General features: G+C 43.2%; 4 protein-coding genes across 4 annotated transcripts; 3 read left to right on the forward strand and 1 right to left on the reverse strand.

Annotated features, from left to right (window-relative positions):
* Nucleotides 1-78: 78 nt before the first annotated feature.
* LOC310870803 (large ribosomal subunit protein eL43-like) lies at nt 79-2489 on the forward strand. Its single transcript, XM_083782121.1, has 4 exons — nt 79-107; nt 1131-1259; nt 1576-1658; nt 2345-2489. The coding sequence occupies exons 1-4, from the start codon at nt 105-107 to the stop codon at nt 2406-2408; spliced, it is 279 nt and encodes a 92-aa protein (XP_083638247.1). The 5' UTR covers nt 79-104; the 3' UTR covers nt 2409-2489.
* Nucleotides 2490-3751: 1262 nt separating this feature from the next.
* On the forward strand, nt 3752-7526 carry pecr (peroxisomal trans-2-enoyl-CoA reductase). The gene is made up of 8 exons (XM_083781708.1): nt 3752-3870; nt 4576-4709; nt 4806-4971; nt 5084-5165; nt 5249-5345; nt 6026-6136; nt 6452-6563; nt 7198-7526. Exons 1-8 carry the CDS (start codon nt 3759-3761, stop codon nt 7278-7280), a joined length of 897 nt encoding a protein of 298 aa, XP_083637834.1. The 5' UTR covers nt 3752-3758; the 3' UTR covers nt 7281-7526.
* Nucleotides 7527-8265: 739 nt separating this feature from the next.
* On the forward strand, nt 8266-13467 carry LOC310871026 (NADH dehydrogenase [ubiquinone] 1 beta subcomplex subunit 3-like). Its single transcript, XM_083782459.1, has 3 exons — nt 8266-8381; nt 9277-9405; nt 13215-13467. Exons 2-3 carry the CDS (start codon nt 9278-9280, stop codon nt 13363-13365), a joined length of 279 nt encoding a protein of 92 aa, XP_083638585.1. The 5' UTR covers nt 8266-8381; nt 9277; the 3' UTR covers nt 13366-13467.
* Nucleotides 13468-15269: 1802 nt separating this feature from the next.
* LOC310871113 (uncharacterized protein) lies at nt 15270-27235 on the reverse strand (the record flags this gene model as incomplete). The annotated part of the gene is made up of 18 exons (XM_083782602.1): nt 15270-15635; nt 16743-16962; nt 17819-17906; nt 18037-18162; nt 18332-18425; nt 18530-18657; nt 20384-20532; nt 20635-20698; nt 21272-21805; nt 23187-23361; nt 23884-24103; nt 24360-24447; nt 24568-24693; nt 25128-25221; nt 25624-25751; nt 26180-26328; nt 26429-26492; nt 26753-27235. 18 exons carry the CDS (start codon nt 27233-27235, stop codon nt 15365-15367), a joined length of 3201 nt encoding a protein of 1066 aa, XP_083638728.1. The 3' UTR covers nt 15270-15364.
* Between the last annotated feature and the right edge of the window lie 451 nt (nt 27236-27686).

The following is a 27686-nucleotide window of genomic DNA, read 5'->3' on the forward strand; positions in this document are numbered from 1 at the left end:
TAATTCAGCAAACTGCAAGCCCCATAAAGCATTGCGAGCGAGATGAATAAACCGCGCCTGCGCGCTAGCCTCTTCCTCTTTGGACCTACGTCTCCACTGTTACGATGGTGAGCTAAATATGTCCCGTTACAAATCCGTGTCAATCTATCACATTAACGTACAATCTGAGCCATATTCACATCACTCAAGTCTCGGGAGTGTATCCGTTTATTTAACATGCACGGTATTGAAAATAGATGTGTAATTCTGGAAGGATAAACGGTGATGTTTTCATGTCTATGTAGCAGGACCGCAATGGCCGCCTACAGTGCACCGCCACTCGGCTAGCATTAGCCCGCCCGCTGCCGACAGACACCCGGCACGGCACGGCAGCCTCGTATGCTTTTGTCGGTGTAAAGTGAAACATAAAATGATGTTTGATAGCCGTCACATGTCGTGGTTGTAGCAAATGGTTATGAGTGTGTGTGTACAGACATGAACCGAGGCTACAGACTTGACACACCGGTGCTTGTAAAGCCCTCTGACTGTCGGGAGGCGTACTATCATCCGACAGAGCATTGCTCCGAAGGAGCAATGCTCCGAGGTGCGCTGCGGGTCGGGAGAGGGTTGCGGTTAGGTTTAGGTGTCTGCCCCGGGGGAGGTTAGGGTTAGGGTGAGGGAGGAGGTAGGTTGTCGTTCGGACCAATGCTCCGTCGGATGAAAGGCATGCACTCGGGACTGTCTGCACCAGGCGCTGTCATTGTGGATAAAATGGGCCAGTAATTTCTTCTAATATCCCAAACCAAAAGTTTCAGAAGCATTGGTCGTGTCCACAGACCCCGATTTGATGCGTTTTTATTTATTTTATCAATGGGACCAGATGTACACTATAAAACTCCAACTGTAAGAATAGAGCCATATCAACTTGCACTTAACATTGATTGGTTCCATTTAGTTGGCTATTATTTCCTAACATAATGTACCAGCCCCGGAACCACCTGAATGACCCTGTGGGTCCCTTGCCCCACAATGGAAACGAGTGCATTATGTCCTGGGAGGAGGCGGGGAGCCTACAGTTGGCTCAAACGTGTCATTTTATATTTACATTGAGGCAATCATATTAATGCATTGTTCTTGTATTCTATCCTCAGGCCAAACGTACCAAGAAGGTGGGGATCGTTGGTAAATACGGCACGCGTTATGGCGCGTCGCTGAGGAAAATGGTCAAGAAAATTGAGATCAGCCAGCACTCAAAATATACCTGCTCCTTCTGTGGCAAGGTGAGCACCGTGAGAAGTTCTGTCAACATGCAGATGATGTAGGAGCAGGACTTCTCAGATATACATTTATGCCAAGAATAATCTTTGGGAAAGATGGTTTTCGATCTGTGTTTTTTGATAAATGCTATACTATGCAGATCATGTATATTGCTTACTTTAATTATAGCTGCTGTGTTTAAGATCTACCTGTGGCCTTCTACTTTAAATTTATTTTTCCATGCTACAGTACTTACTTGACCATTACATTACCACTTTGTAAGTCGCTCTGCATAAAAGATGCTTCTAAATGCTTAAATATTGTGTCTTATGTACACAGACCAAGATGAAGAGGCGCGCTGTGGGCATCTGGCACTGCGGATCCTGCATGAAGACAGTGGCTGGAGGTGCTTGGACATACAAGTAAGTAGATTATTATCCCACGGGGGGAAATCAGTAGTGTTTCCATGTCCTTAATAATGTGGTATTCTTTTGGACAAATGACTCGGTACTCAGAGTCCACCTTTAATGTGGACTAACACACATTTCACTATACTGTAAATTGTAGTCGTTTGAACTGTTAACTGCTTTGGAGAAGTTACTGCAATTAGAACTGCATTTGAATCTGTTTTTGGGACACCGCTTTCCCACTCGCTCTTATTCCAAAGTCAAAAGGGGTTTAATGCCTTGACATGGTACAGTAATTTTTGTGTTGAGCTCTTGGGGGGGGTGGGGGGGGGTTCTGTTTTGTATAAGTAATGTCTCAGGTTTGGTGATTGATATATTAATGTATCTCAATATATCTTGAAGAGGCTGTCATGCCATATTTGCAGCTAACTTCATGGCAATTCTGAATAGGCCAGTTTGAACTGTCATATTTTTATTCTGATTAGGTTAAAAGTCTATTGGAAGACTTGATCACATTTAGGCTGCCCTTGTCATATATTGCCTGATCTGTAAATTGTAATTGGAATATTTCATATTATGGTCAGTGGAAATATACTTTCCTTTATTTTCTTTATAGAACGTTTTAACTTGAGTCAACTTAAATCGTAGTGTCGGGTACAGTTTATTCTTGTTCCTAAATGTATTCTATTTCTCATTTTCAGCACAACTTCTGCTGTCACAGTCAAGTCGGCCATCAGGAGACTGAGGGAGTTGAAGGACCAGTAAACGGGGACTTTTATTGAGTTTTATTCCGTTTTATACTGGACAGTGCAAGTTCAACATCTAAATAAAGCAGTCTGGAGCGGAGTCCTGTGTTTGTCTTCTGTTATATAGTGTTCATAATGAAACGCATCTCGGAGGAATCCTACGTGGCTCGGCTGCTGTTCCAAAAGCCTTTTGGTTTAAGGTCAAAGTAAATGGGACAATGCAACAACGTTCCTGAATAAAGCTGTCTTGAGCCGAGTCCTGTGTCTGTACAGCAATTTGTTATGCAGTGTTCATGATGAAACGTCTTGTCCAGGCTAAAATCTTTGGGGCTCAAACTTGAAGGTAAATTGTCTGCAATTATAGGGCACAAGATGCTTTACAATGTACATTCTTCCTACATTCACACAACTATGCCAGAGGCAACCATGTAAGTGACTTGCTCAAGGACACGTTGACACCAACTAAGTCAGGAGGAGCCAAGGATGGAACCAGGAACCAGTATTGGGGAAATGAACCAGTTAAAAAAAAAAAAACTAAATTTGGCCATAGCCACTTACCCAAATGTCAACGTTTATAGCCCAAGGGGTGTTTTTTGTGCAAAACTAAACATGTCACATGCTACTTAAAGCATAATGAAAATGTGAAACTATTGCCTTATAATAGGTTGTCAATGGTGGCATCTTGGATGAAGGCAGATTTAGGGTATTTGCAGTGAGCAGATTAGGGTAGATCTTTTCTCCTGGCTAGTAGACCTAATGTCCTCTCAATCAGTTGAGAAACAAAATAAAGCAATTTTGTCCAACCTCTGCCATTTAATTATTGCACTAAATTCCCAGACTATCTACTGAGCCAGTACTGCCCTAGCCTGACTAACCCAGACTCAAATCTTATTAGCCAGCCAAGTAGTACTGCCCAGCACTACAGACCTATTATATATACACAGCAGTACATAATTTCTTGGCAACCCTGGAAGGTAAAATGCTAGAATACTAGAAGTATATAAGCCTTACAGTGCTTCTGGCATGACTTGCATGGTGCTTGACAAACACAAAAAGCACTGAAGTATAGTTAAAATCGACTGGATTGGAGGTTAAAAGTACAATTTAACTAATTAAATAAAAAACGTTTTATACAGAGAATTATGCTTATGCTGATAAATGAGCTTTCAAACTGAATATAAACCAATGAAAGTATACAAAGGAAATGATAGATCAGATTGAAGGTCGTAATACTGAAGAAGTGCAGTACAGAAACAATACTGACGTCTAGAAAATTCATCTGTATTAAGTCCACTAGATGGCGCAAGCATACCTATAGTACTATCTCCTCTATTAACCGACCGTATGTCACTGACAGTAAACTGTAAAAATGGCGGCGGCCAGTGTTTTTAGGTCCGGTCTGTTTAATCACAAAGTTGCAATTGTAACGGGTGGAGGGACTGGTATTGGTAAAGCGATCGCAACGGAGTTGGTGGAGCTGGGTAAGCAGTGCACTGTGCAACAGCAACCATTCGTTTAGGACAGAAATGACAGCTTAAGCTTACACAGTGAAAGACTAGAAGGCAACTGCAGTCTGCAGATGAACTTTACCCCAGATTGTTGATAGTTCAAGCTCAATAATGTACAACATTTGATATACGATTGTCAAATCAGAACCAGGTGAGCTGTGGAGCCATTGAACCATCTGAGCTATCTTTGGATCAATGTATTGGATGTACATTCAATGTATTGAATGGATGTATTTTTGATTGACTTGATTGATTGAAAACTGCAGATTGCAGAATGGGTACAGTACAGTCCAAGGGCAAGGAAGGTACAGGTCAATACAAAAACTGCTAAGAGGATAAAACCAGAAAGATCACTAAGACTTGTTTACATCAGGGTCCTCCATTTAAATAAATATTTATTTATATATCTGCATGCAAATTAAAAATACAAATCATCAAATGTACAGTTAGAAACAAAATAGAGTGGAGGGGGGGGGGGGACTTTAACTATTTTACAGGGGCCAGTTTCAAATTGATAATACATCTATAATGGTCTTGCCACGGCACCGCAGAGTGACTAAAGTTAAGCCATCCAAAGTTTTTCTTTCTTTTCATCTGGCCCACTGAAAGTATTTATCATATACTGTTGTTTATTTTATTTTATTTCTCCATAAATCCCACATCAATATTTCCATGTAGGCTGCAATGTTGTCATCTCCAGTAGAAAGATGGAGAGGCTGGAGTCAGCAGCTCAGGAGCTGAACGAGAAGATCGCTCCCTCCAGCCACGCTTCTGTGACTCCCATAACATGCAACATCCGCAACGAGGACGAGGTGCCCCAACACACACACACAAACAAACCATTAGTATTGAGTAAAAAGCTAAAACAAACGATGAACTCTGCAACTCTGGTCTTCTTTTGTCGGCAGGTGAAGACACTTGTGTCAGCCGTGTTGAAACGGTACGGTCGAATAGATTTCCTGGTGAACAACGGGGGTGGTCAGTTCAGCAGCCCCGCAGAGCACATGTCCTCCAAAGGCTGGAAGGCTGTTATTGACACCAACCTGACTGGAACCTTCCACTGCTGCAAGGAAGGTACGGTTATTAAGAAGGGATAGAACGAGTGCTTTCACCGTGGAATATCAGAGGTGTGTGTTTATGGTCACTCAGTGTCAGTGTCCATTTATCATTATTTATGTCTGTACAGTGTACACAGCATGGATGAAGGAGCATGGGGGAGTCATCGTCAATATCATCGCTGACATGTGGAAAGGCTTCCCTGGCATGGCGTAAGGAGCAACATACGCAAAAACCATAACGTATGAATAAAACAAAATCACACACACACTTTAACATTCTTACATTGTGTCAGCCATACAGGAGCAGCAAGGGCTGCAGTCGATAATCTGACCAAGACTCTGGCAATCGAGTGGGCATCCAAAGGAGTCCGTGTCAACGCCATTGCACCGGTACGTCCAGTGATAGCCTCGCGTAGCAGTACTAATCACTGCGTGGATATTAGTCTCGTCACTCAGACCTCAGTATTCATTTATTCTTTTATTTTTTGCAATGTCCCGCCACCATATTTGAATACTTGGCCCTGATTGTGGTTGGTTATAGCCTGGTTCCAGACTAATCTGGTTGGCTCGTCACCACTTCGGCCATGAATTCTTCCCACAATTGAGAGGGGCCAGACTTAAGGCCTATTCATAGTCTGGATCTTTGGTGGTGAGGTGACCACCGCTCCGGTGGTGAGGTGACCACCGGCGCTGAAATAACGTTGAGCGTAGTGAGTAAAAACAGAGAGAAGGGCTGGAGCGGTGGCGGTGGTTTGTTCTTCACCGTGGCTTGTGACGTCATGTTGTAGTTCGGTGGTCACCTAACCACCGAAAATCCAGACTATATGCATTGTAAAACCGTGCACCATAACCACTTAAAACCTGGTGTCGCTATTTTATGTTTTGTAAAAGACAAACTAGTGGAATCTACAAGCTCATGCAATGCAACACATGTGAGCTTGTAGATTGGCTATTTTAAATTTTAAGTTGTTGTACAACAAAGTGTAAAATAGGCCATAATGACTATATTGCAGTTAATCTGCAGATTGTAAATAATGCATTTGTAACCCTCCGCATTTGTCCGGATACAGGGAACCATCATTTCTAAGACGGCAATGGAGAACTACAAAGAATATGGACCAACACTTTTCAAGATGGCTGTCCCTTTCAGCCCTGCAAAGAGACTTGGGGTACCAGAGGAGGTTTGTAGCTTTCCAGACACATTCCACAATACCTCGTACGATAACACTTAGTTTAAGTACTTTACTTGAATAATAGAAACACAAGGCCACTGAATAACAATGGTCCAAACAAGAGTTATGTTAACAGGAAAACAGCCCTTTTAAAACAAAAAAGAATTAACATTAAAAAGTCATGTTTGATTTTATTTTCTCTGACTGCAAAATGTATGGCAACTGTATTAAGAAAAAAGTGTCCCGGTATTTACACTGTCACACAGGGCCGGGTATGCTTCATTCTTGTTGTGTTTGTGTACACACGCATGTGCATGTTTTCAGATCTCCCCGGCAGTGTGTTTCCTGCTCTCTCCTGCTGCCTCCTACATCTCTGGGGCCACGATTAGGGTTGATGCTGGACAAAGTCTTTACCACTCCGTGTGGGAGATACCAGGTACAGTGTGTTCATAATATCAACACACAGAATAAAATAGAACAGCGCACATTCTCCGATATTGGTGCTGAGCCAAACTGTTAAACTAACAGATATCATGAAGAAAATCAAAGGAACTCACTTTTGTAATGCTCCAAGTATTTATTCACAATCACAGCAAAAAAGACCAATACCGGTCGAAACGTTGTAAGTCCTGCCTGCTGTGATTGTGAAAAAAAAAAGAAAAAGAAGTGACTTGCGAGCATTTGCTTTTGTTCATAAATAATATCAACACACACAGACTTTGTACACCTTCCGTAAATTGTAGATATTCCCCTATCCTAATTAAAGTAGCATTTTGTTGAGGCATGGCATTGCCTTTTGTTGTTAAACCTGCAATCCATCATGTCCTACCTGAGATTCAAACCGGGGGTCCCCGACCCCTGCCCAAGTGCTGAAGCTAAGACAAAAAGCGTGTTTTGACAGAGGATATATTACATTTCTCAATAGAAGACCAGCGTGACCAACTTCAACCAATGAAGTTGTATTAGTTATATTACTCTGTTTTATTCACTAAAGAAAAGTTATGGATTTCAGCTATAAATATTTGTTTTGATCCTGCACCAATTAAACTATTGTGTTTGTGTCCATCCAGACCACAGCGCATGGCCCGAGGCACCAGAAGGAGAGAATTTGGACACAATGAGGGAACTGCTGAACCCTAAAAGCAAACTCTAACTACTGTGATCACCATCATGCTGGCCTGCTTGTGAATGGATATTACTCCTGTACATAATTGTATATAATTAATAAGAACATTTGAATATGTGAATATTTTTGGATGATAACTAACAAGTGCTTCTAATTGTGTATGAATTACATGCACATTTGAGTGTTCACCGTTTTGGAGTGAGTATCCAATGATTTTTGTTTTGTTTTGACAATAACTATACTTTGCCTTATGAGTTCATAATAAAAGTACTGTAAAATCTAAACATAATATGGTGACTTCTCTATTTTAACTGTTGAATGGGAAACCTTGAGTAGAGTCAAGTGTAATGTCAACAGTGGTTCCTATGTTGAGGGGGCCGAAACCCGAAATGGGCACAGATTTGGAACTGAGAGTGTAATCATCATAGAGCTATAATATATATGGGGTAACTAATCATATATAACACTCAGATTCTAGGGATCCTTGAAATAAAATTGGTTTGACACAAAGCACTGCCGACCGATAGGGGCGCGTAGTTGAAAGCTAATGGCAAAATAACAGCTCGGATAAAAATGCTTTTTATTAAACAACGCGGGATGCAGAAATTCTAATCGCTGGTGCTGTAACTAACTAACACCCGTGGGACAAATTGTGAGTACTTTATATTTGAATTCCGAATGTTTATATATACGGAAAAGTTGTAAATGTAGCGAGCGCCAAAAACAGGTTGCAGTTTCTTCATGACTCTCGTATGAATACGAGAGTCATGAACCATGGCTAGAAGTACAGCAGTGAGAGGAATCAGTTATATCGCCTGTTGAAAAAGGTTAAACATCAAGATTTTACATTGTCAGGTCTTCTAGGAAAAGCAGCTACCATTATATTATTAAGTACTATAAGAAATGCCCACTTGGTGAATAGAATGTAGGAGTTTTGGTTCATTTTTATTGGTTTGCACAGTCCAGCTGGTGGCGGTAATGCACCTTGAAAGGTTTGCCAACCGCCAAAAAACCGGAAAGAAGAAGAAGAAGAAGTAGCCAGGCTTGCCGTAGAGCAACCTCCATCGTCGTAAAACGGCTTGTCTTGCTACTTTGCTGCTACAGAGGTCACAACAACAAATCATTTAGGTAATGTTGCAGTGTTTTCTCAATATGTAGTAAATATTTCTGTGCTGGTCAGCCTCATCATTTATAGTTGTATGTCGCTTCTGTCACTGTTTTGTTTTCCACGTTCGAACTATTATAGTGAATGATAAATCAATACTGATTGAAAGTGTTAGCTGACAAGCTAACGTACTGCAAACAACAGTAGCACCAACGCAAGTAAACGATTCATTGGCATGTTACGAGACATTCATGATTTATGGAGTGATCTGTATTTTCTGACAACAATTTACACAATACCTTACGTTGGTATGTATGTATAGTGAATTGAATATACAGGACCTAAAAGAGCACTTAAGTTACATGTTGCTGCAATTCGGAACTGCAGCCCCTGTAAAACTAAAACAATCCAAGCCTATCACATTCACCTATTCCACCCAACCCCCCCCCCCCCCCAGCTATTCTTTACTGTCCATATTTTTCTTTTTGATTAGTACTCATTTATATGATTTTTAGCACTTCTTAATTGTGTTATCCTTTTAACATTGTAGTATTATTGTACCTCTGTACTATTTTGCAAACTGTTGAAGTATTCAATCAATCAATAGTACAGTATATTGCACTTTCAGTGTTTGTTCAGTAACGGGATCTTTCCCCGTCTCAGGCTAAAAATAAAACACATGTTCAGCTCCCGATACCAATTTGAGAGGCCATCTCTCCAGCCCTTTTAATAATCTTACTGAACAAACACGATAAGAATAGTATTGGAATATCAGAGCAAAAATCACCTGACACGACACCCCCTTTAACTCAAGCTGTACAGTACACTTGTAACTACTGTACTGTACTGTACATATGTGTGTTTAAGCCTGCTTGTACTGTACATAATAAAGTGATGCATTGGTCCATCTGTTAACAGTATGGGAGGTGACCACGGACATGACAAGGTGCCGCTGCCAGACTGGAGGCAGTGGAAGATAGAGGGAACGCCAATGGAGTTCACACAGCAGAGGCTGAAGGCCAGGGGCCTTAAAGACCCATGGGCACGGTCAGTATGTGTCTGACTGTGATATATATGTAGCAGAGTGGCTCAGAGCCTCTGCCTGATGGCCTCAAAAGTCTAATATCTACCCTGGTCCAAAGGGATATCCCTTTGGTCTAGTGGTTAAGATGATGGACTTTCACGTGGGAGACCAGAGTTCAAATCCCGGGCGTTGCACACACACACACACACACACGTCACACACACACACACATATATATATATGTCATATTTGGCGGACATTTGACCTAATGTCTCCTTTCATTGTCAATGGCAAATATTGAGACGTTTTTGGACAAAAGCTGTATATAGGAGGGGCCCCTCAAAAAAGAGGTATGCTCTTAGCATCCTAACAACCACACCCCATTGTAACTATCTTTTGTTAAGGGTAAGTGATTTTCTTTGGTTAACATAAGTTAAAAATCTTTATACTGTGATAGTACTCATTGCTATATAGAGTGGTTGTTCAGTAACATGATTCTCCATGTGTCTCCAGCTTTTTATTAAACAAAATACATTTTCATGTCGGGTTACCAACAAATGAGCAGACAATTGGAACTGGAACACATTTTAGCTGATAAATGGCTACTTTCTCCTGATTGGCTGACATTTTGTCACCTACCTGAAAATGTATTTACTGTTTAAAGAGCTGAGAGACAGACAGACCCCTCTTAGGCCCAATCCCAATTGCCTCCCTCAAGCCCTGACCCCTGGACCCTCATTGACTTTAATGATGTCAGCTGTAAGTGCTTGAGGGTCAGAGGCTGCAAGGGCTCCAAATTGTTGTGAAAGAAATAGGACAGCCAGATGAGTCCGCCATGAGTCCGCCATTCATGACACTTTTCATCACTTTATAAAAACCTTCCTTATTCACAGCCAGTGCCTACATGCTTGGCCTATTTATACATGTCTATCACGTCTATTTTAGTATTTAAGCTGATCGTTTTATTATTAGTTTCATAAATACACTTTCCTGTGTGATAGGGGTTGTAATATTCATACATAATAATTTTCATTATAAATTGCATTTCTATATTCTTTGCTCAATAGTAATTTCTCATCATGTTTCCCTTATTATTATTATTATTGTTATTAAATATATAGCCTATCCTTCAATTCCGTCTCCCTTTGAGAACAATGAGAAAGCACTATTGTTTGTTGACATTCTAACCGCGATACATAACTAATTTGCATACTTAAATGATTGACGTTCGGACGATCCCCCCTCATTCCCCTGGTAACGCTATGAACTGTGGGTAATTTATTTGCCAAAGTCAGCATCGATGCTGACTTTGAAGGGCACATAAAGGGGCGGGGCTGAGCCCTCACTGACTTACTGATTTCAAATGGGACATCCCTCAAGCCCTCACAGACTTCACATGAACGTGCAACTAAGTCAGTGAGGGTTCATTGAATCAGCAAGGGAGTGGATTGGGATTGGGCCTCTTACTATAGTGATTTAACCTTTCTTTTTAACCAAAAAATGTCACTTGCCCTAATGTAGTAGGTTCAGATTTGAGATGCTGAGGTGATTTGGTTCCCTACCAGCCAGGTTCCCCAATAGAGTGTCGCAGTCCCGCCCCCTCGAGAGACCCGGAAAAAAAATCCACGTTCATTTTCCTCATAGACTTTTCAGAAAGTATTTATTTAAAGGTATATTCAGTGATTTCACTTAATTCAAATATCACTTATTTTTTTGTTTTGTTGTGATAATCCTCCCTACTATAGAGTGTGCTGGCCATATAAGGAGTTCCTCCCTGTCCCCAGTTAACCCCTGGGGGTCAAAAAACCTTAGGTTTCGTTTTTGACTCTCTATCCTGATTGGACGAAAGGCTGGGTCCCACAGCCAAAAACGAAACCTACGGTTTTTTGAGTGAAATCACTGAATATACCTTTAAAGACGTTTACGCCGCGGACAAAGCCAATTGTTGTCGTGACAAATCATGACAATAAACACAATGTTTTGGACCAAACAAATAATTAGAAAGTAGGAAAAAACGGACCCATGGAGTGTTGGAGTTTGGAAGCGCTCGTTGGAAATCACTCAACCGTCCTGCGTACCACCTGTTTCTAAATGTCACATAATGCAGGAGGCAGCAAAATGTTGTGTTATTGAAAACAAGCACTTCCAAACTCTGACACTTAGAAAAATACTCAAATGCAGGGCATTTCTTGACAGAAAGTAGCTCATAACGTTTCTATGGTGGATTTGTATGAAACAAAAACTTTGCAGATAGAAAGAGGATAATTCAAGCTTTGCGTACAGCTGCAATATTGGTGAGTTTAACATTGTTTAATGCAATCAGACAGGACTTTTCTTTTTGGATGAATGGGCTGTCAAGGCCAGAAGGTATATTAAGAAGCCCCTTTTGAAATGAAACAATGGCTGCGGTTACATGAGGGCTTTTTCATTCAGAATGAAAACTTCAGAATTAATTAATTCAGAAGTAAGTTTTTTGCTGGGAAATGGTCATTCCGAATGAGTGTTTACATGGACAATACTTTTAAATCCCATTATTTCATTCCACATCAGGGGCCGGGGCGGATATGTTTACGTCCAGTGGTGGAAAGTAAATAAGTACATTTACTTTAGTACTCTACTAAAGTAAAAATATGAGGTATTTCTACTTTACTTGAGTATTTCCAATTTCCAATACTTTTACTTCTACTACTTTACATTTCAGGTAAAACAAAATAATAATAATAAAAAACACTTATGCCATATTTAGCATAAATATGGCATATATATAATAATAATTATAATTAATCACAAAACAAGAGCATAGTATAGCCATACCAATTACATGGAAACAAGCATGCACAGAAAGACCAGAATGAACTTAAATCCGAATGAGTGTTTACATGAGTCCACAATTGTTTCAATAGGATTTAAAAATGGAATAAACCGGTCAGTTACATCAGATCTAAGTTTAAATCAGATTGGCCATTTTCATTCCGATTTAAGTTTTTTTTTGTGTTTACAACTTTTAATAGGATTTAACTTTTATTCTGAATGAAAAGTGGATTTAACTGTCCATGTAAACGTAGCCACTGTCACACATCCTGAATGGCTGCTATGTATACAAATACAAAGAAATGTATATAGCACGTCATGACAGACGTGAAACTCATTGTGAAGACATAATAATGAAAAGTGCATTGTCTTGTCTGTCACATCACATGCAAAAGCAAAGATGTTCCTGTGGCTACCAATGTGGCCCACATGTGCGTTCCTTGGCCATGTTGCCAAGTAGGTCGGGAGAGGCTTATTGTCGGTATCACGCAGGAGTCTGTCCCCGTTACAATGCGCTAGACCTCTGGGAGATGGAGTCTATCCCCGTTACAATGCGCTAGACCTCTGGGAGATGGAGTCTATCCCCGTTACAATGCGCGAGACCTCTTTGCTGAGGTGGAGCCTCAAGGCCCACACAAAGGGTCGAAACGTTGTCATCCTAATTTAATAAAATTCCTGTGGGAGCTACGAAACAGTGTGCAGACTACTTCTCCTTCTCCTGAGCGCCACACCTACCATCAGCTCCCAGTACTTCCACACCTACCATCAGCTCCCAGTATTTCCCGCACGACTTGCATTGATCGAACACATGAACTTGTGGTCCAATGGTGAGAGCTCTACCGACTGAGCTACAATTTTGATGAATCTTTAACGGTTTTGTTTAATTGAAGAATTTCTAAACGATCGATTAATCGATGATGATTAACAATTAACATCCCTACTCTTGTCTCTTGTTTCCTCCTGTCACTCTTCTTGTACTCTCTCTCACTCTCTCTCTCTCTCTCTCTCTCTCTCTCTGCAGTAACGAGGCATGGAGATACATGGGTGGCTTTGCACGCGCAGTGACCTTCTCAGACGTGTTGTTCAAAGGCTTCAAGTGGGGCTTCGCTGCCTTCACGGTCGCCCTGGCTGTGGAGTACGCCCTGTTCCCACCCAAGAAGAGCGACCACTGATCGTCAAACTCGCCCTCGGACCGCAGACCACACCATGCCAGATTCCAAACAAATTCTGTATATTCTGTATTCTCTAAATTAAAAGTCTTTTTTTGAATGTCATTCATCATGTGGTTGTTTCTTTCTTGTACTGTACCTAAGCAGGGTGAACAGGGTTTGGACTCAGGGCACGCGTTAGTTCGACATCCAGATTCACACTATGGTCCTGGTTGCGCACTCGGGACCACTTGACAGATTTGGTAGTGTGAATGCTGCGTACTGTTCCCGGGAGCGGATCACCCAACTGTTCCCCGGGCCACATGGAGGTAGTGTCCGGACCCGCGGACCGATTGAAGTGTACTCGGATACGGATCGATGCGATGTGAAAGCATTGAATACAGTTGAATGCAGTGTACTTGGGTGCGGAAGAATCAAGGCCAATGTGAATCATTGCCAGTGGCAACCAGGCAATCGTATTCGGGAACAGTTTTAATCAAATGGTCTCTGTGAATCTGCCCTAAGACTCACCCGTGGTTAGGGGGTAGGGTTAGTATATGAGTGTCGGATTAAGGCCTATTCAGAGTCTGGATTTTCGGTGATGAGGTGACCACCGCTCCGGTGGTGAGGTGACCACCGCTCCGGTGGTGATATGACCACCGTTCCGGTGTTGAGCTGACCACCGCTCCGGTGTTGAGCTGACCACCGCTCCGGTGGTGAGGTGACCACCGGAGCTGAAATAACGTTGAGCGGTGGTGAGTAAAAACAGAAGGGCTGGAGCGGTGGCGGTGGTTTGCTCTTCACCGCGGCTTGTGACGTCATGTTGGTGGTCACCTCACCACCGAAAATCGAGACTATGTATGAGCCTTTATTGGGACGTCGGACTAACAGGGTTATGCTCTTGTGTCTATGGGGTAACAGAAATAATTCACTTTGAAATGAGTTTCAATAGGTACCTTTTTATTCTGTTAATTTAGCTCAAATTGAGAGATGGCTTGATTGTACAGATTGTTTCATCACAAACATTTATGGCATTCAGCTGACTTTGGTTGTTGCTTAGTAGAAGTGCATTGACATTATTAGAATTAGACAACCAATTTTATAAGCAACTATTAGCGAATTATAACAACGATAAGGTCCAGTAAAACAATGATAAGGTATAAAGTCTAATTTATTCTAATTTGTCCACATTCAATAAAAATTACATGAAGATTTTTGTCCATCCGTTTGAATTGATGGATTATATATAAAATCTACCGCATTGTGACTTTCAAAATAGTCACAATGCAGTATATTTTCATAGCAGTTTTACAATTTTAATGTTTTTTTCAAAAATCGTTTCAACAGGAATAATGGTGAATGATAAAACATTTACAGCACATCTAATATTAAAAAGTACGTTATACACTGCATACTTATGTAGACAAACTGTTGAAGATGAGCTAATGGCTAGAAATCCAAATTAGACTACTAGTATAGCCCTTGAAGTCAGTTGTTCTCCAAGTCGGGTCCTTGAGGGGGTTTCAGGGGTTCACCAGCAACATATTTTAATTTAACATCAAAATCAGTTTAACCTCTAAAACATATTGCCTACTTGAAAATAGCCTATCTACAAGATTACAATAAAACACGAGCCTGTAGATCTGTTTTAAACAAAACATTTAACAACGCAAGACTTGTATAGGGGGGCACTCTTCCTTCCCAACCCATTCTGGGCGGGAACCCCTCTTGGTGTTTCAAGCATTATGTTACACTTTAGCTATTGAAAAATAGATCTACAAGTTCATAGCGGAAAAATCTTTGAATATATTCTTTCAGAGCGAACGTTTTTAACTAAAATCTTTGCTTCTGAGGGGTTCCTGGAATAACATATTTTCAGATGGGGGGTCGATGGCCAATTGCATATCATTTTTGGTGTCCTTGACATGAAATATTGAGCACCACTGATACAGAAACAAATAGGTATTTCAGAATTTAGAAAACATTATTTAAATTCAACATCAGGCCTAAATGGGTTAATAGTCTAATCCTTCTTCCTTTTCCTTAAGAGTCTGCCCAGGCACCACCTCATGCACGTCAGTGACACCGTGAGGCCAACCATCGCTATGACACTCAGTACCGCCAGGACGTCCAGGCTGTGGTACTGGAACCAGTTGAGTTGATGGGCCGCCGTTCTGAGATGTTCTGCTCCTTTGTGCCGCATCACAAACTCTATCCAGTACAAAGACAGGTCGAAGGAGGCTATGGGACGGTCCTTATGGAGGGCGGAGAGTGTGTCTATGTTCTTCTTGTACCTGCAGATGCATAGGTTTAGGTGAGTTTCAATAAGTTCAGTAAAAGTTGTGTTATTCTTTTACACTATTGTTCACTATTAAGGCCTATTCATACTCTGGATTTTCAGTGGTGAGGTGACCACCGCTCCGGTGGTGAGTTGACCACCGGAGCTGAAATAACGTTGAGCGGTGGTGAGTAAAAACAGAGAGAAGGGCTGGAGCGGTGGTCACATACATAGCAGAAAAATGTGTTATGGTTTAAAAAATAATTTTTAGAGATACTATTTGACAAATAGAACAAAGATTCATGTTGGGGTTAGGGATTATGGGGACCTACCACGGGTCACGGACAAAGTCAAGAGAGAGGATGAGGCTGGCAGGGCACTGCGTCAGGCACCCAGAACTTGAGGCAAGTAAATTGACCCTATGGGAGCCAACCCAGGGCAAAGCCAGGAGGGGAAAAGCGTACCACCTATATGTAGACGCGCTGCGGCGCGACAGCTTGGCTGACAACACTGAAGAGCTCAAGAACCTGATGTTGGATAGGAAATTGTGGAGGGCAGCGATCCAGGAATCCCGAATTGGTGTTGGCTAGACCTCACTCTCGCAGCAACTAACTAACTAGGGATTAGTCATTTAGAGGTTAGGTTTAGGGGTTTAGGTTGGAAGTTTTCCCTATGTTCTACTCAGTTGTGTGGCAATGTCACACGCTGAATAATAGCTGATCTACAAGATCACAATGTGTTACGCTGTGACACGTTGTAAGCTTGTAGATTGTCAAAGTTTCCCTTTTTTTTTAGACCACCGCTACCGTAGTCAAGTTTGGGAAAAAAAGGACGAAGAAAGGCAGAGACAGTTTTCTCAGTGCTTCAAGCTTGTAGATCTGCAATTTTCTGGCTATTGTTCGGCTATTTTCAAGTGCCGTCCTAAAATGTTGATGTCCTCCTAACTACAGTCTACAATAGTATAGTATACGTGTGTGTGTGTGTGTGTGTGTGTGTGTGGTACGTACACTATTGTTCCACTTTTCAAGGTTTTGTGATTTTACATTTGCTCAACAATCACCGTGCAATAAGACATATTACATATTACATATTCTTGTCAGTGACCTGACCTATGCCCCCTCACCTGGTGTTGTGCATGATATCACTCAGACCCTTGAGGAGTTTTTCCACAGTGACGGTCTGTATGTCCAACACCACGCCCACTCCCCTGCTCGCCATCCGCTGAGCGTTGTCGGGCTGTTCTGCGCTGATCGGCAACATCATCATGGGAACGGCGTGACACACTCCCTCATAGAGACCATGTGAGCCAGCGTGAGTGATGAAAGCCCGTACTCCAGGGTGTGCTAACAAATGCACGCACACACACACACACACAAACACACACACACGCACACGCACACGCACACGCACACGCACACACACACACACACACACACACACACACACACACACGCACGCATTGTATATCATATGAACAGACTACTATAACTAGATAATAGATCATTCAATGGTAAATGGTGCATTTATATAGCACCTTTATCCAAGGCGCTTTACACAAGATTGTGCATTACATTCACCCATTCACACGCACACGCACGCACACACACACACACACACACACACACACACACACACACACACACACACACACACACACACACACACACACACATTCATACACTGATGGTGGAGGAAACCATGCACGCAAGGCACCAACCTGCACATCGGGACCATTTAGGGATTGAGGGCTGTGTTTTGCGTGTCTTAAGTACCAGGTCTTATTACTTAACTTAAGACCTGGAGGCGTGGTCAATGCTCTTTGGCCACTCAGAATAGCCAAATGGCATTGATCACGCCTCCAGGTCTTAAGTTAAGTAATGAGACCTGGTACTTAAGACACGCAAAACACAGCCCTCAGTGTCTTGCACCAGGACACTTGGACACTAACTCTGGGGGAGCCCACAGGGATCCAACTGGGAACCTCACGGTTCCCATCCGGCTGCTCTATACCTCCTGAGCCTCTGCCACCCCAATACTCGGATATAAGCACTGTTTGCTCTGCGGTGGTTCGGAATGGCGGTGCGTAACCATGGCAGCTACTGTATGCTCATTATTATTATTACTTTAGTCAGGTTGAAGACTGGGAGCATTGCATTTGACATTACATTCTTCCAGAGTTGCAGTGGTGTGTCACAGTACCTAGTAGGTCATTCTGTGGCACCCATTTCATCATCTTGACATTTTCCGGGACGTTGTCAGGAACTGGACCAACCCATCGCCATACGACCTGTAATATACAGAGGATTGCAGGTTATATTTAACCAGAGGAGGTTATAAAACACTGTCTTGACATATTGGAATAATTTCTTGGTCACTCCTGTTACACAAGTTACACTATTTACACTGCAAGTCACTACCTTCTGTGGGATCTTTCGGAAGGCTTCCAGAAAGACCTTAGTTATCTCTAGTGGCAGAGACGCCACCATGGCGCCGAGGGTGAACACCAAAAAACCATCGGCTCCTGACACCCAAGTCTCGAGGTCCTGCACAACCAAACACAATACAGAAGGTGGACGCTAGCGTCTCTCTCTAATCATTCACTTCCACGTCGTCAACTGTCTTTCTATATTTGTTGTCCCCTCTCTCAGTGTATTTATATTCTACCGTATATCTTCCATTTTTCATGTGTGAGACACAAACATAGGTCCTCACCTCAGGTAGAGGGTTCCTCAGGTCACAGTTCATCCCTCCCACCAGCACCACGTTGGGCATGAGAGGCCGTGGGTGGTCCAGCGTGAAGTCAGTCCTGTATGCAGTGGATCACAAACATATTTCATGTGTGTTTGTGTGTGCATGAGAGAGAGAGAGAGAATAATCTGTATCCATTATCACTATTATTAAACACGTTACCTAATGAGCCAGATAGCAGAGTCTCTCAGAAGGTCAGCTATAGTAATTTGTTCTCCCAGGAACTCGGCGGCTAAGTGGTCGAAATTCCAGTACATCGCTTTACACAACAATGGCTCCATGAAGCTCATCTGTTGGACCAAAATCACGAATTTATGTTTAAAATCACTGGTATCACAGCAAATGATCTGTATACAAATATTTGTATTTATTTATTTATTTATTTAAGCTGACAGATAGGATTACATTTCATTGTTAAAATGGAGGTCATAGCTGAAGTTCAGGATCAGGACCACCTCTTATCAAGCCACCTCCAACCAGGTCACCAGTCACCTCCACCCATCTATAATCTAACCCTCTCTTCACCCCTTCCCTCCACCCCACCCTATTCCTCAACCTACTCCCTCTCTGACCTCTCCTTTTCTACAGAAGCCTGACGCTTGTTTATGGATTGCTTGCTTATAGAGCGTCGCAGTCCCGCCCCCTACCATGGCCCAGGAAATGATTCTCCGTTCATTTTCCTCATAGACATTTCAGAAAGTATTGATTTAAAGACCTTTTAAGCGTCGTACGAAGCCAACTCGAGTCGTGACAAATCATGACAACACACACAATATTTTGGACAAAACAAATAATTACATAGAAGAAAAACAACAAAAGAAGTGTTGTAACCTGCCGTCTTTTTCTACTTTCTAATTCTTTGTTTGGCCCGAAAAATTGTGTTTGTTGTCATGATTTGTCACGACAAGAGTTGGCTTTGTCCGCAGCGTAAACGTCTTTAAATAAATACTTTCTGAAATGTCTATGAGGAAAATGAACGGAGACTCATTTCCTGGGCCATGGTATAGGGGGCGGGACTGCGACGCTCTATAGAGGCAGGCCCACGGCCGTCTTGAGTGACAGGCTGTCAGCCAATGGGGTTCGTTGTGCCCGGGAGCCACGGCGGATCCCCGAAGGCCGAAGCCTTACTTAGCCCATTTTTGGCGGGAACCCATTTTGGTGTTAGCATTATGTTATGCTTTAGCTATTGAAAAATAGCAGATCTACAAGCTCATAGCGCGCCACGAGCTTGTAGGTCTGCTATTTTTTTAAACTGTCAGGATTTAAGACATTTTTTTAATCTGATCTCAGGTCAAAATGCACTAAAGAACCACCATTCTTCTGTGCGTTAGAATCTGATCTCAGGTCAGAATGGGTTAGTTACCCGATGACCAGCCGGATGACCAGGTGACCCGATGACCAGCCGGATGACCAGGTGACCTGATGACCAGCCGGATGACCAGGTGACCTGATGACCAGCCGGATGACCAGGTGACCTGTCGTGAGGTGGGTAATCTTTGCTCTGTTCATTATTCTTTTAGTTTAATCGTTTAATGCGTTCTTCTTTTCGTTAACATTTAGTTAAACTATAGTGAATGTTAACTTGGGAAGAGTAATTGATCCAAGTGACTGGGCATGGAGTATATGGTATGACGGTACGACCATCAACAGAATGTCACCTAGTTCTAGTAAAGTGACACGCTCTTGAGCTTTACCGTATGCAGTTTACTAACGATGGTGAACAGCAAAAGCATCAATTCGCTGATGACAGATAGCATCACGTTGGTCAATGTAGTAATGGCGTGTAACTCTCACAATGTACAACAAAGTACAACCCATGTTGTTTTCAAAAACAATCAGTTACACCAGAGTCAGAATGAAAATGAGAAACGACCTATGCCTCTAATCTAAATGAATCCTTGATGAGGCCTAACTCTAAATCTCTAATCTGAATGGTTTGAGCGTGCACTTGAATGCCCAACGTAGGTCATTCTGTGTAATGTTTTCATACACTGTTTCCGAGTGAAGTATGCTCACCAAAGTGTTGAGAAATCTCTGTTTGAAGTTCATTTTATCTGTGAATCCGGTATAGAAGCGAGGAACGTACGAGGGAGGCGAGGGGCTGGCCGAGGCCTTCATCTCCATGCCACACGGCATCCCTCTCAGTAGATTGATGGTAGGCAGACCTAAAGTAATGCATTGTGGAAAATAAATTGTTAGCGAGAAAGGGTTGAGGTACACAGCTAAACCATCTCAAGTGTGTGTGTCCCCATAGAAGAAAAACTCACCCAACTTCCTGGCTATCAGAGTACCTGTTGGCAGCATAGGGTTCGTTAGAACGGCATCAAAGCCCTGTAGAAGGAGGAGGAGATGGTGGTGCGTGTGTGTGTGTGTGTGTGTGTGTGTGTGATGGGGGATGGGGTGCATTTGACAGGACACATATCAAACTCTGTGTTTCATGGCCGCCTCAATGCTTTTCCAATGGAAGTCACATGGTTTGAACAAACACTTGTTTGATTTCCCCCTCCCCCCCATCAAACATCAAAGTACCCCATGGGTAGAGAGATGTAAAGGCCGTCGGGATCGGGAGTCGAACCCGCGGCACACCGCCAGACTGGATTGCCAGCCACGGTGCCCAGACGGCTACGCCAGCTGCCCGGGCCTCTTCTTGTAAATTAGTTAATGCAGATGTTTAACAATAATTAAGCGCTTGAGTTAATTTATACTCAAGAGCTAAGGATCTAATGAGGGTGCATTTGGTTACCAACTCTCCATCATGTAGCTGGGGACCACCTGGAACCCCCTCAAGGACCACTGGTGGTCCCCGGACCACTGGTTGTAAACCACTGGTCTGAACGTATTGTTCCATTCACGCATGACTCTGTACACCTACATACTGTACATACAGTAGGCCTTCTCACTCACCTGCTGTGCTAAATGTGCCATGAGCGTTGTGTTAAACAGCAGGCTTTTTGCCGTCTCGTGGATGACACTAGACATGTGTGCAATACGTTCCATCTTCTCCATGAAAGGTTTGTTCATGGCTTCCGCGTTTCCCCCCAAAAGGGCATCGACCTCCGCCTGCCCGTAAGGGACGGGGTACACCACGGTGGTGTAGTGTTCGCCGGGACCGAGCCGCAGCGACACCGTGGGGATCAACACGGTGACCTTGTGTCCCCGACGACCCATTTCCTGGCACACGGCTTTCAAGTCCACCCAGTGACTCCCGTCCATAGGAATCACCAACAGATTACCCAAGTAAGGCCTGGAGGATGCCGGAGTAATGGGCTGGTTGCCAGGTTTGTCCGCAGGGCTGTTGTTTTTCACAGGCTGTTTCTTTCCCCCTTCGACTCCCGTCAGCTCCATGGCCGCGCTCAGCAGGAAACACACTCGTACGACTGCTTTCCACATTCTGCCCCCCTCTATTGGTATCGCTGTCTCTCTCTGGTCTGTGCCTCTCTTTCAGGTCAGTGCCAAGTGCTGGAGAGCTTTGTCACAACTTCTTTGTCGCATAATTCCTTATGCATTCCCCCTTTTTATTGTCGGACGTCCTGTGTTCAGAGTCTTCCAATAAGTGACTTGGGAGGTGAAAACTCACTCACCTCTACTAGCACTCCTCATTCCACGTCTCACTTTGTGTCACCTATTTTTAGGCTGGAACTAGAGGAACTGGACATGAGATGAGATGGCATGACATGCCTTTCCTGCTCTGACTGATGCACACAGTTGAAGCAAGACTCTGCCACCTATAGTTGCAAAACTACAGGCAACTGCACACAATGGGCCAAGATATCAGATAACATATATAGTAGTTTTCCAAATATAACAAATAATGCAACGCATAACAAACAGTGAACAATGAAAGAGAGTTTTCATCCGAATTGACACATTTATATTAGTTTAAGGTGCAATTGGTATTAATGACAGGGAAGGTCACACTGGTATACTTTGGCCCCATTTACAAATCCAGTACAAATCCAGCCTGAATCAGATCTGACCCCAACTTTGGACCCATGGCAGCTACAGTACTCATGCTTAATGCGTGGCGTAGAGCGGCAGATGTTCTGAACAAAGAGAATTATGTGGCCATGGCATTGCCTGCATGGAGGTTGGTAGTTGGTACTCATGACTTGGGGCGCTCTCTTGAATGGCTGTGTGTTGATGGCACTAAGTGGTGTTTATTTTTCTTTGTATACATTTTAAAAGGGAGAAAATAATAATTTACAAAAGCAGCACCAAAACACCTCTCTCTTCCTCTCACTTGAATGTCTGCTGATGACTGTCTGGATAGATTATCAAACTGGTTGTGACACTGCATTCCTTTAGTTTAAATCCTGCCATGCAACTTTCATCATTATATAAACACCCATCATGTACCTACGTGTTTTGTTTATTTTTCCGTCTGGAATGTACGTCATTTTGACGTTGATATCTTGTCACAACTCTCTAAGAGATCATATTGTACAGTTAATACAAAAGACATTATTCAGCCTAATTTCAGCCACCTTGGCCCACTCTATGCAACGTCATCAAGCGTGTCACTGCTTGATGACTGTGCTTGATGCACCTATGTATGGTAACATCATTCTATAGGCCACAGGTTTCTGCATTACACTGTTTTCTCTCGTGGCGCTAGAGCTCCTATCCTTTTCTAATGGTGAGGAGTCAGAATTACACTAGTATGGTCCTTTGAGTAGTAGAGAAGGCATAGTTTCTCTCATCCTGCCCCGAAAGACTAATCTCGTTTCCTTTTCCTGAAGAGGCTACTACTACTACTAAGGCACCGTCTCATGCAGGACACGGTCACCATGAGAACCACTACGGCCACGACACTCAGTACTGTGATGACGTCCAGGCTGTGATACTGGAACCAGTTGAGATCGTGGGCCGCGGGTCGGAGGTGATCCGCTCCTTTGTGCCGCATCACGTACTCTGTCCAGTACACGGACAGCTCAGAGGGGTTCATCGGGCGGTCCTTATGGAGGGCCGAGAGCTTCATTATGTTTTCCTTGTACCTGTAGAAGGGCACATGAATGCATGGGTTTAGGTTTACTGGTTCAAAAACTCTTTCATGTCAAGGAGGACACCCCCATGTGAATATATATGTATTTGCCTGTGGACCCACATTTGAAAATATTTAGTTCAAGATTTATTTCAAAATAGCAGGTCTACAAGGTCACACTGCGTCACGATGCGACGCTTGTAGAGCTTGTAGATCTCCTATTTTCAATGAGCCCTCTGATGTCATGGACACTGGGCTCACTTACATCCTGGACTAAATGTTGTCTCAGTAAGACAGCCATAGAGTATAAAGAAGGATATACTCTATTCATGTCAGTGGAAGTTGCTCAGTGGCGTTTTGAAGCACCCAGAAGAACCGTCTACTTCCGCATTTGACCACCAAATTTTGGTGGTCAAATGCGGGGCACCTAGGCTGCTAATCCAGCCTGACAGCGTGTCGCGGGTTCGACTCCTGATCCCGACGACCTTTGCTGTGTGTCACTCCCCATTTCCAGGCAGGGGTTCAAGGTTTTCACCTGGTGCTGTTGATGACGTCACTTAGTCCTTGAAGGAGTTTTTCCGCAGAGATGGTATGAAAGTCTAAAACCAGGCCCACTCCCCTGCTCGCCAGCCGCTGAGCATTGTCTGGCTGTTCTCCAGTGACCGGCAACATCACCATGGGAACGGCATGACACACTCCCTCATAGAGACCATGTGAGCCAGCGTGAGTGATGAAAGCCCGTACTCCAGGGTGTGCTAACACACACACACACACACACACACACACACACACACACACACACACACACACACACAATGAACAGTAAAGTAAACACCACATATGAACCGACAGACTACTAGATGATACATCATTGTCATGAAATAAATATTGTGGATTATTAATACTGTTGCTCTGCATGGCAGCTAGCTATGCTCATTACTTTAGTCAGGTTGAAGACTGGGAGTTTTGCATTTGACTGTACTATCAAGAGTGACAGCGGTGTCACAGTACCTAGTAGGTCATTCTGTGGCACCCATTTCATCATCTTGACATTTTCTGGGACGTTGTCAGGAACTGGGCCTGTGTATCGCCATATAACCTGTAATATATACAGAGGACAATTACAATGCTGCCTGATACATTGGAATAATCTCTTGGGCTTTCCCGTTACATCATGACGTCTTTTCTATGTTTATACAATGTAAAGAAGTGTCTCTACCTTCTGTGGAATTTGTCTGAAGGCGTCCAGAAAGATAGCAGCCATGTCCTCCGGCACAGATGACACCATGGACCCCAGGGTGAACACCACGAACCCATCGGCCCCCGACACCCAAGGCTGCAGGTCCTGCACCACCAAACACATACAGTAGGAGGAGGAGGACAGTAACATTTCTATACTGTCTGTCTGTCTCTAATCATTCACTCACTTTGTCCTTACTCTTCAACTCTCTATCTATTTGCTTCTGGGCGGGAACCCCTTTTGGTGTTTTAGGCATTATGTTACACTTTAGCAATTGGAAAATAGCAGATCAGCAAGCTCGTAGCGTGGCACCGAGTGCCACGAGCTTGTATAGATTTTGAAAAATCGTGAAAACATGCAAATCTTTTAACAATTTTTAACAACATATAATCTTGTGGGTCCTTGACATGAAAATGTTTGAGAACGACTGACACAGAAACATGAGGTTTTTCAGAAAACTGTCAGGATTTAGAAGGCATTTGTAGAATCGTCCTAATAGGTTTTAATCTCCCTTTGTGAGACACATCCATCGTCCTCACCTCAGGTAGAGGGTTCCTCCGGTCACAGTTCATCCCTCCCACCAGCACCACGTTGGGCATGAGAGGCCGTGGGTGGTCCAGCGTGAAGTCAGTCCTGTATGCAGTGGACACAGAAAAAAGCCTATGACGTCAGACGTTTACTTTCATAGACCAGTAGTTCCCAAACGTTTTAGCCTGTGACCCAAAAGAGAAATTATACATTCCCCCCGTAGATCGCCTATTTTCACTACTTCTTAAACATTTGTTTTCTAATATATGGAATTTCTTAGATTTGTCTTTTTTGTTTTTAAGAAATTATAATTATAATAGTATGAAACCAATGTGAAATAACATTTGTGGACGTACTTCTGTGGCCTATCAAGTATGCATCGTTTTGGTCAGACAAGACACACACAGACCAACCATGTTCTCGACGGCTAGACTCCTGCAGACAGACACACACAGACCAACCATGTTCTAGACGGCTAGACTCCTGCAGACGGAGCATACATGTTACCTCATCAGCCAGATGGCAGCGTCTTTCATGACCTCAGCCGAACTAATATCTTCTCCCAGGAACTCAACAGCTAAGTGGTCAAACTGCCAGTGCATCATTCGACACATCAATGGCTCCATTAAAGAAATCTGTTGGACCAAAATCATATCGTATTAATCGTATTTGGAAGAATCACATTTACAGATCATTATAAAAAACTATTTGGGGGTCCTCCCCCAGAAACAGGGTAAATGTAATTGCCTGTATTCTAGTTCATTTTGACAGTTGGATACTTTTATCAGGCTTTAAGGAGTTTGCACAGCACACTGCTCCATTTTTCGGATTAAGTCCTTGCAGACTGGTGCGTTTTTCTGAAAAACGGCGGTGAAATAATCCGTTGCGTTGCATCAGTCAACCCCACAATCCTAAAATAGTGTGTCCAATAAAACGGGCTGTGCTGTTTTTAAAGTTTATGTTTAAAAGCTGATATGTGGCCTGGCCACCTTTCATGAAATTTAAATTGAGTGTGTGAATGTGCATGTAGGTTATCATGTACGTAGTGTTAAAGTACACCCACCAGAGTGTTGATAACTCTCTCCTTGAAGTTCATTTTATCTGTGAGCCGACTGAAGAACCGAGGGACATATGAGGGAGGGGCGGGGCAGGCTGCAGCCTTCATATCCAGGCTACACGGAACCCCTCTCGCCAAATTGATGGTGGGCAGACCTAAAATAGTTGGTTATGGAAAGTAAATTCTTAGGGAGAGACGGTTGAAGTACAGTTGAGGTAAACCATCTCAATCGTGTGTCACCACAGAAGCACTCACCAAACTTTCGGGCTATCAGAGCACCTGTTGGCAGTATAGGGCTCGTTAGAACAGCATCAAAGTCCTGCAGAATGAGAAGGGGTGGTGGTGTTTGGGGCTATATGTCAGGAACAGTTCCAAGGTAGTTTCATACACTGATGTTGATAGTTGTCATCATCATGTAATAATGTTCAGCGGAAGCAAACATTTTGCACCAGTGACAGTCACCTCGCTACGGCACACTACAGGCCAGGTGTCGACTCTAAGGAATGTGCCAACCATACATGACTGTAGTAGACCTACAGTATACAGTACACACTAGGCCTATACCCTATACCCACTCACCTGCTGTGACAGATGTGAGATGAGACTTGTGTTAAGCAGCAGGCTTTCCGCATTGGTCTGGATGAAGTTCATCATGTGTCTGATATGACCTATCTTCTCCACAAAAGATTTGGTCATCTTTTCAATAATCCCATCGAAAAGGGCATTGTACTCCGCCTGCCCATAAGGAACAGGGTATGTCAAGGTGGTGTAGTGTTTACCAGGACCCAGCCGCAGCGAGACCTCGGGCATCACCACGGTTACGCTGTGTCCACGATGACCCAGTTCCTGGGCAACGGCTTTTAAGTCCATCCAGTGACTCCCGTCCACAGCAATCACCAACAGACGGCCCAAGAACTTACTGGAGGATTCTGGAGTGGTGGGCGTGTTGACAACGTTGCCCTCAAAACCGTTGTTTTGCACTACAGACTGGCTCCTATTTTCCCCGTTCAGCTCCTTGACTGTGCTCAGCAGGAAATACACTTGTAAAAATGCTTTCCACATTCTGGCCCGTCTACTTGTATTACCGTCTATCTCTCTTCTGTGGTCATTCGTTCCCTTTTCAAGTCAGTTCCATGTGCTGGAGAGCTTTTTTCACTACTTGACTGCTGTCATGTCATTCCTTCTGCATTCCCTGCCCTTTCTCTGCTGAGAAAGAATGTCTCTGCAATTATCCTTTGCTCCGATTATCTTTGAGATTCAGGAGGAAGTACTGTACATGTACATGTCTGTGTACAGTAGGTATACATGTATGCACTAAGTTCACTCACAAAGCCCTAGCTGTGGTCAAAGTCCTCCAATAAGTGACTGAGGTTGTCAGAGGGAGAGTAGCAGCCAGGACAAAAAAATAAAATAAAAAGGTGACTTCAGATCGGACTCTACCATAGCCACCTCCTCACCTTTTGTCGCTTTGTGACCAAAATAGATGCTAATTATTCTATGCAGATGTATGTTG

This window comes from Protomyctophum parallelum (genome assembly GCF_964188405.1).
Source record: "Protomyctophum parallelum genome assembly, chromosome: 14".
Taxonomy (NCBI): Eukaryota; Metazoa; Chordata; class Actinopteri; order Myctophiformes; family Myctophidae; genus Protomyctophum; species Protomyctophum parallelum.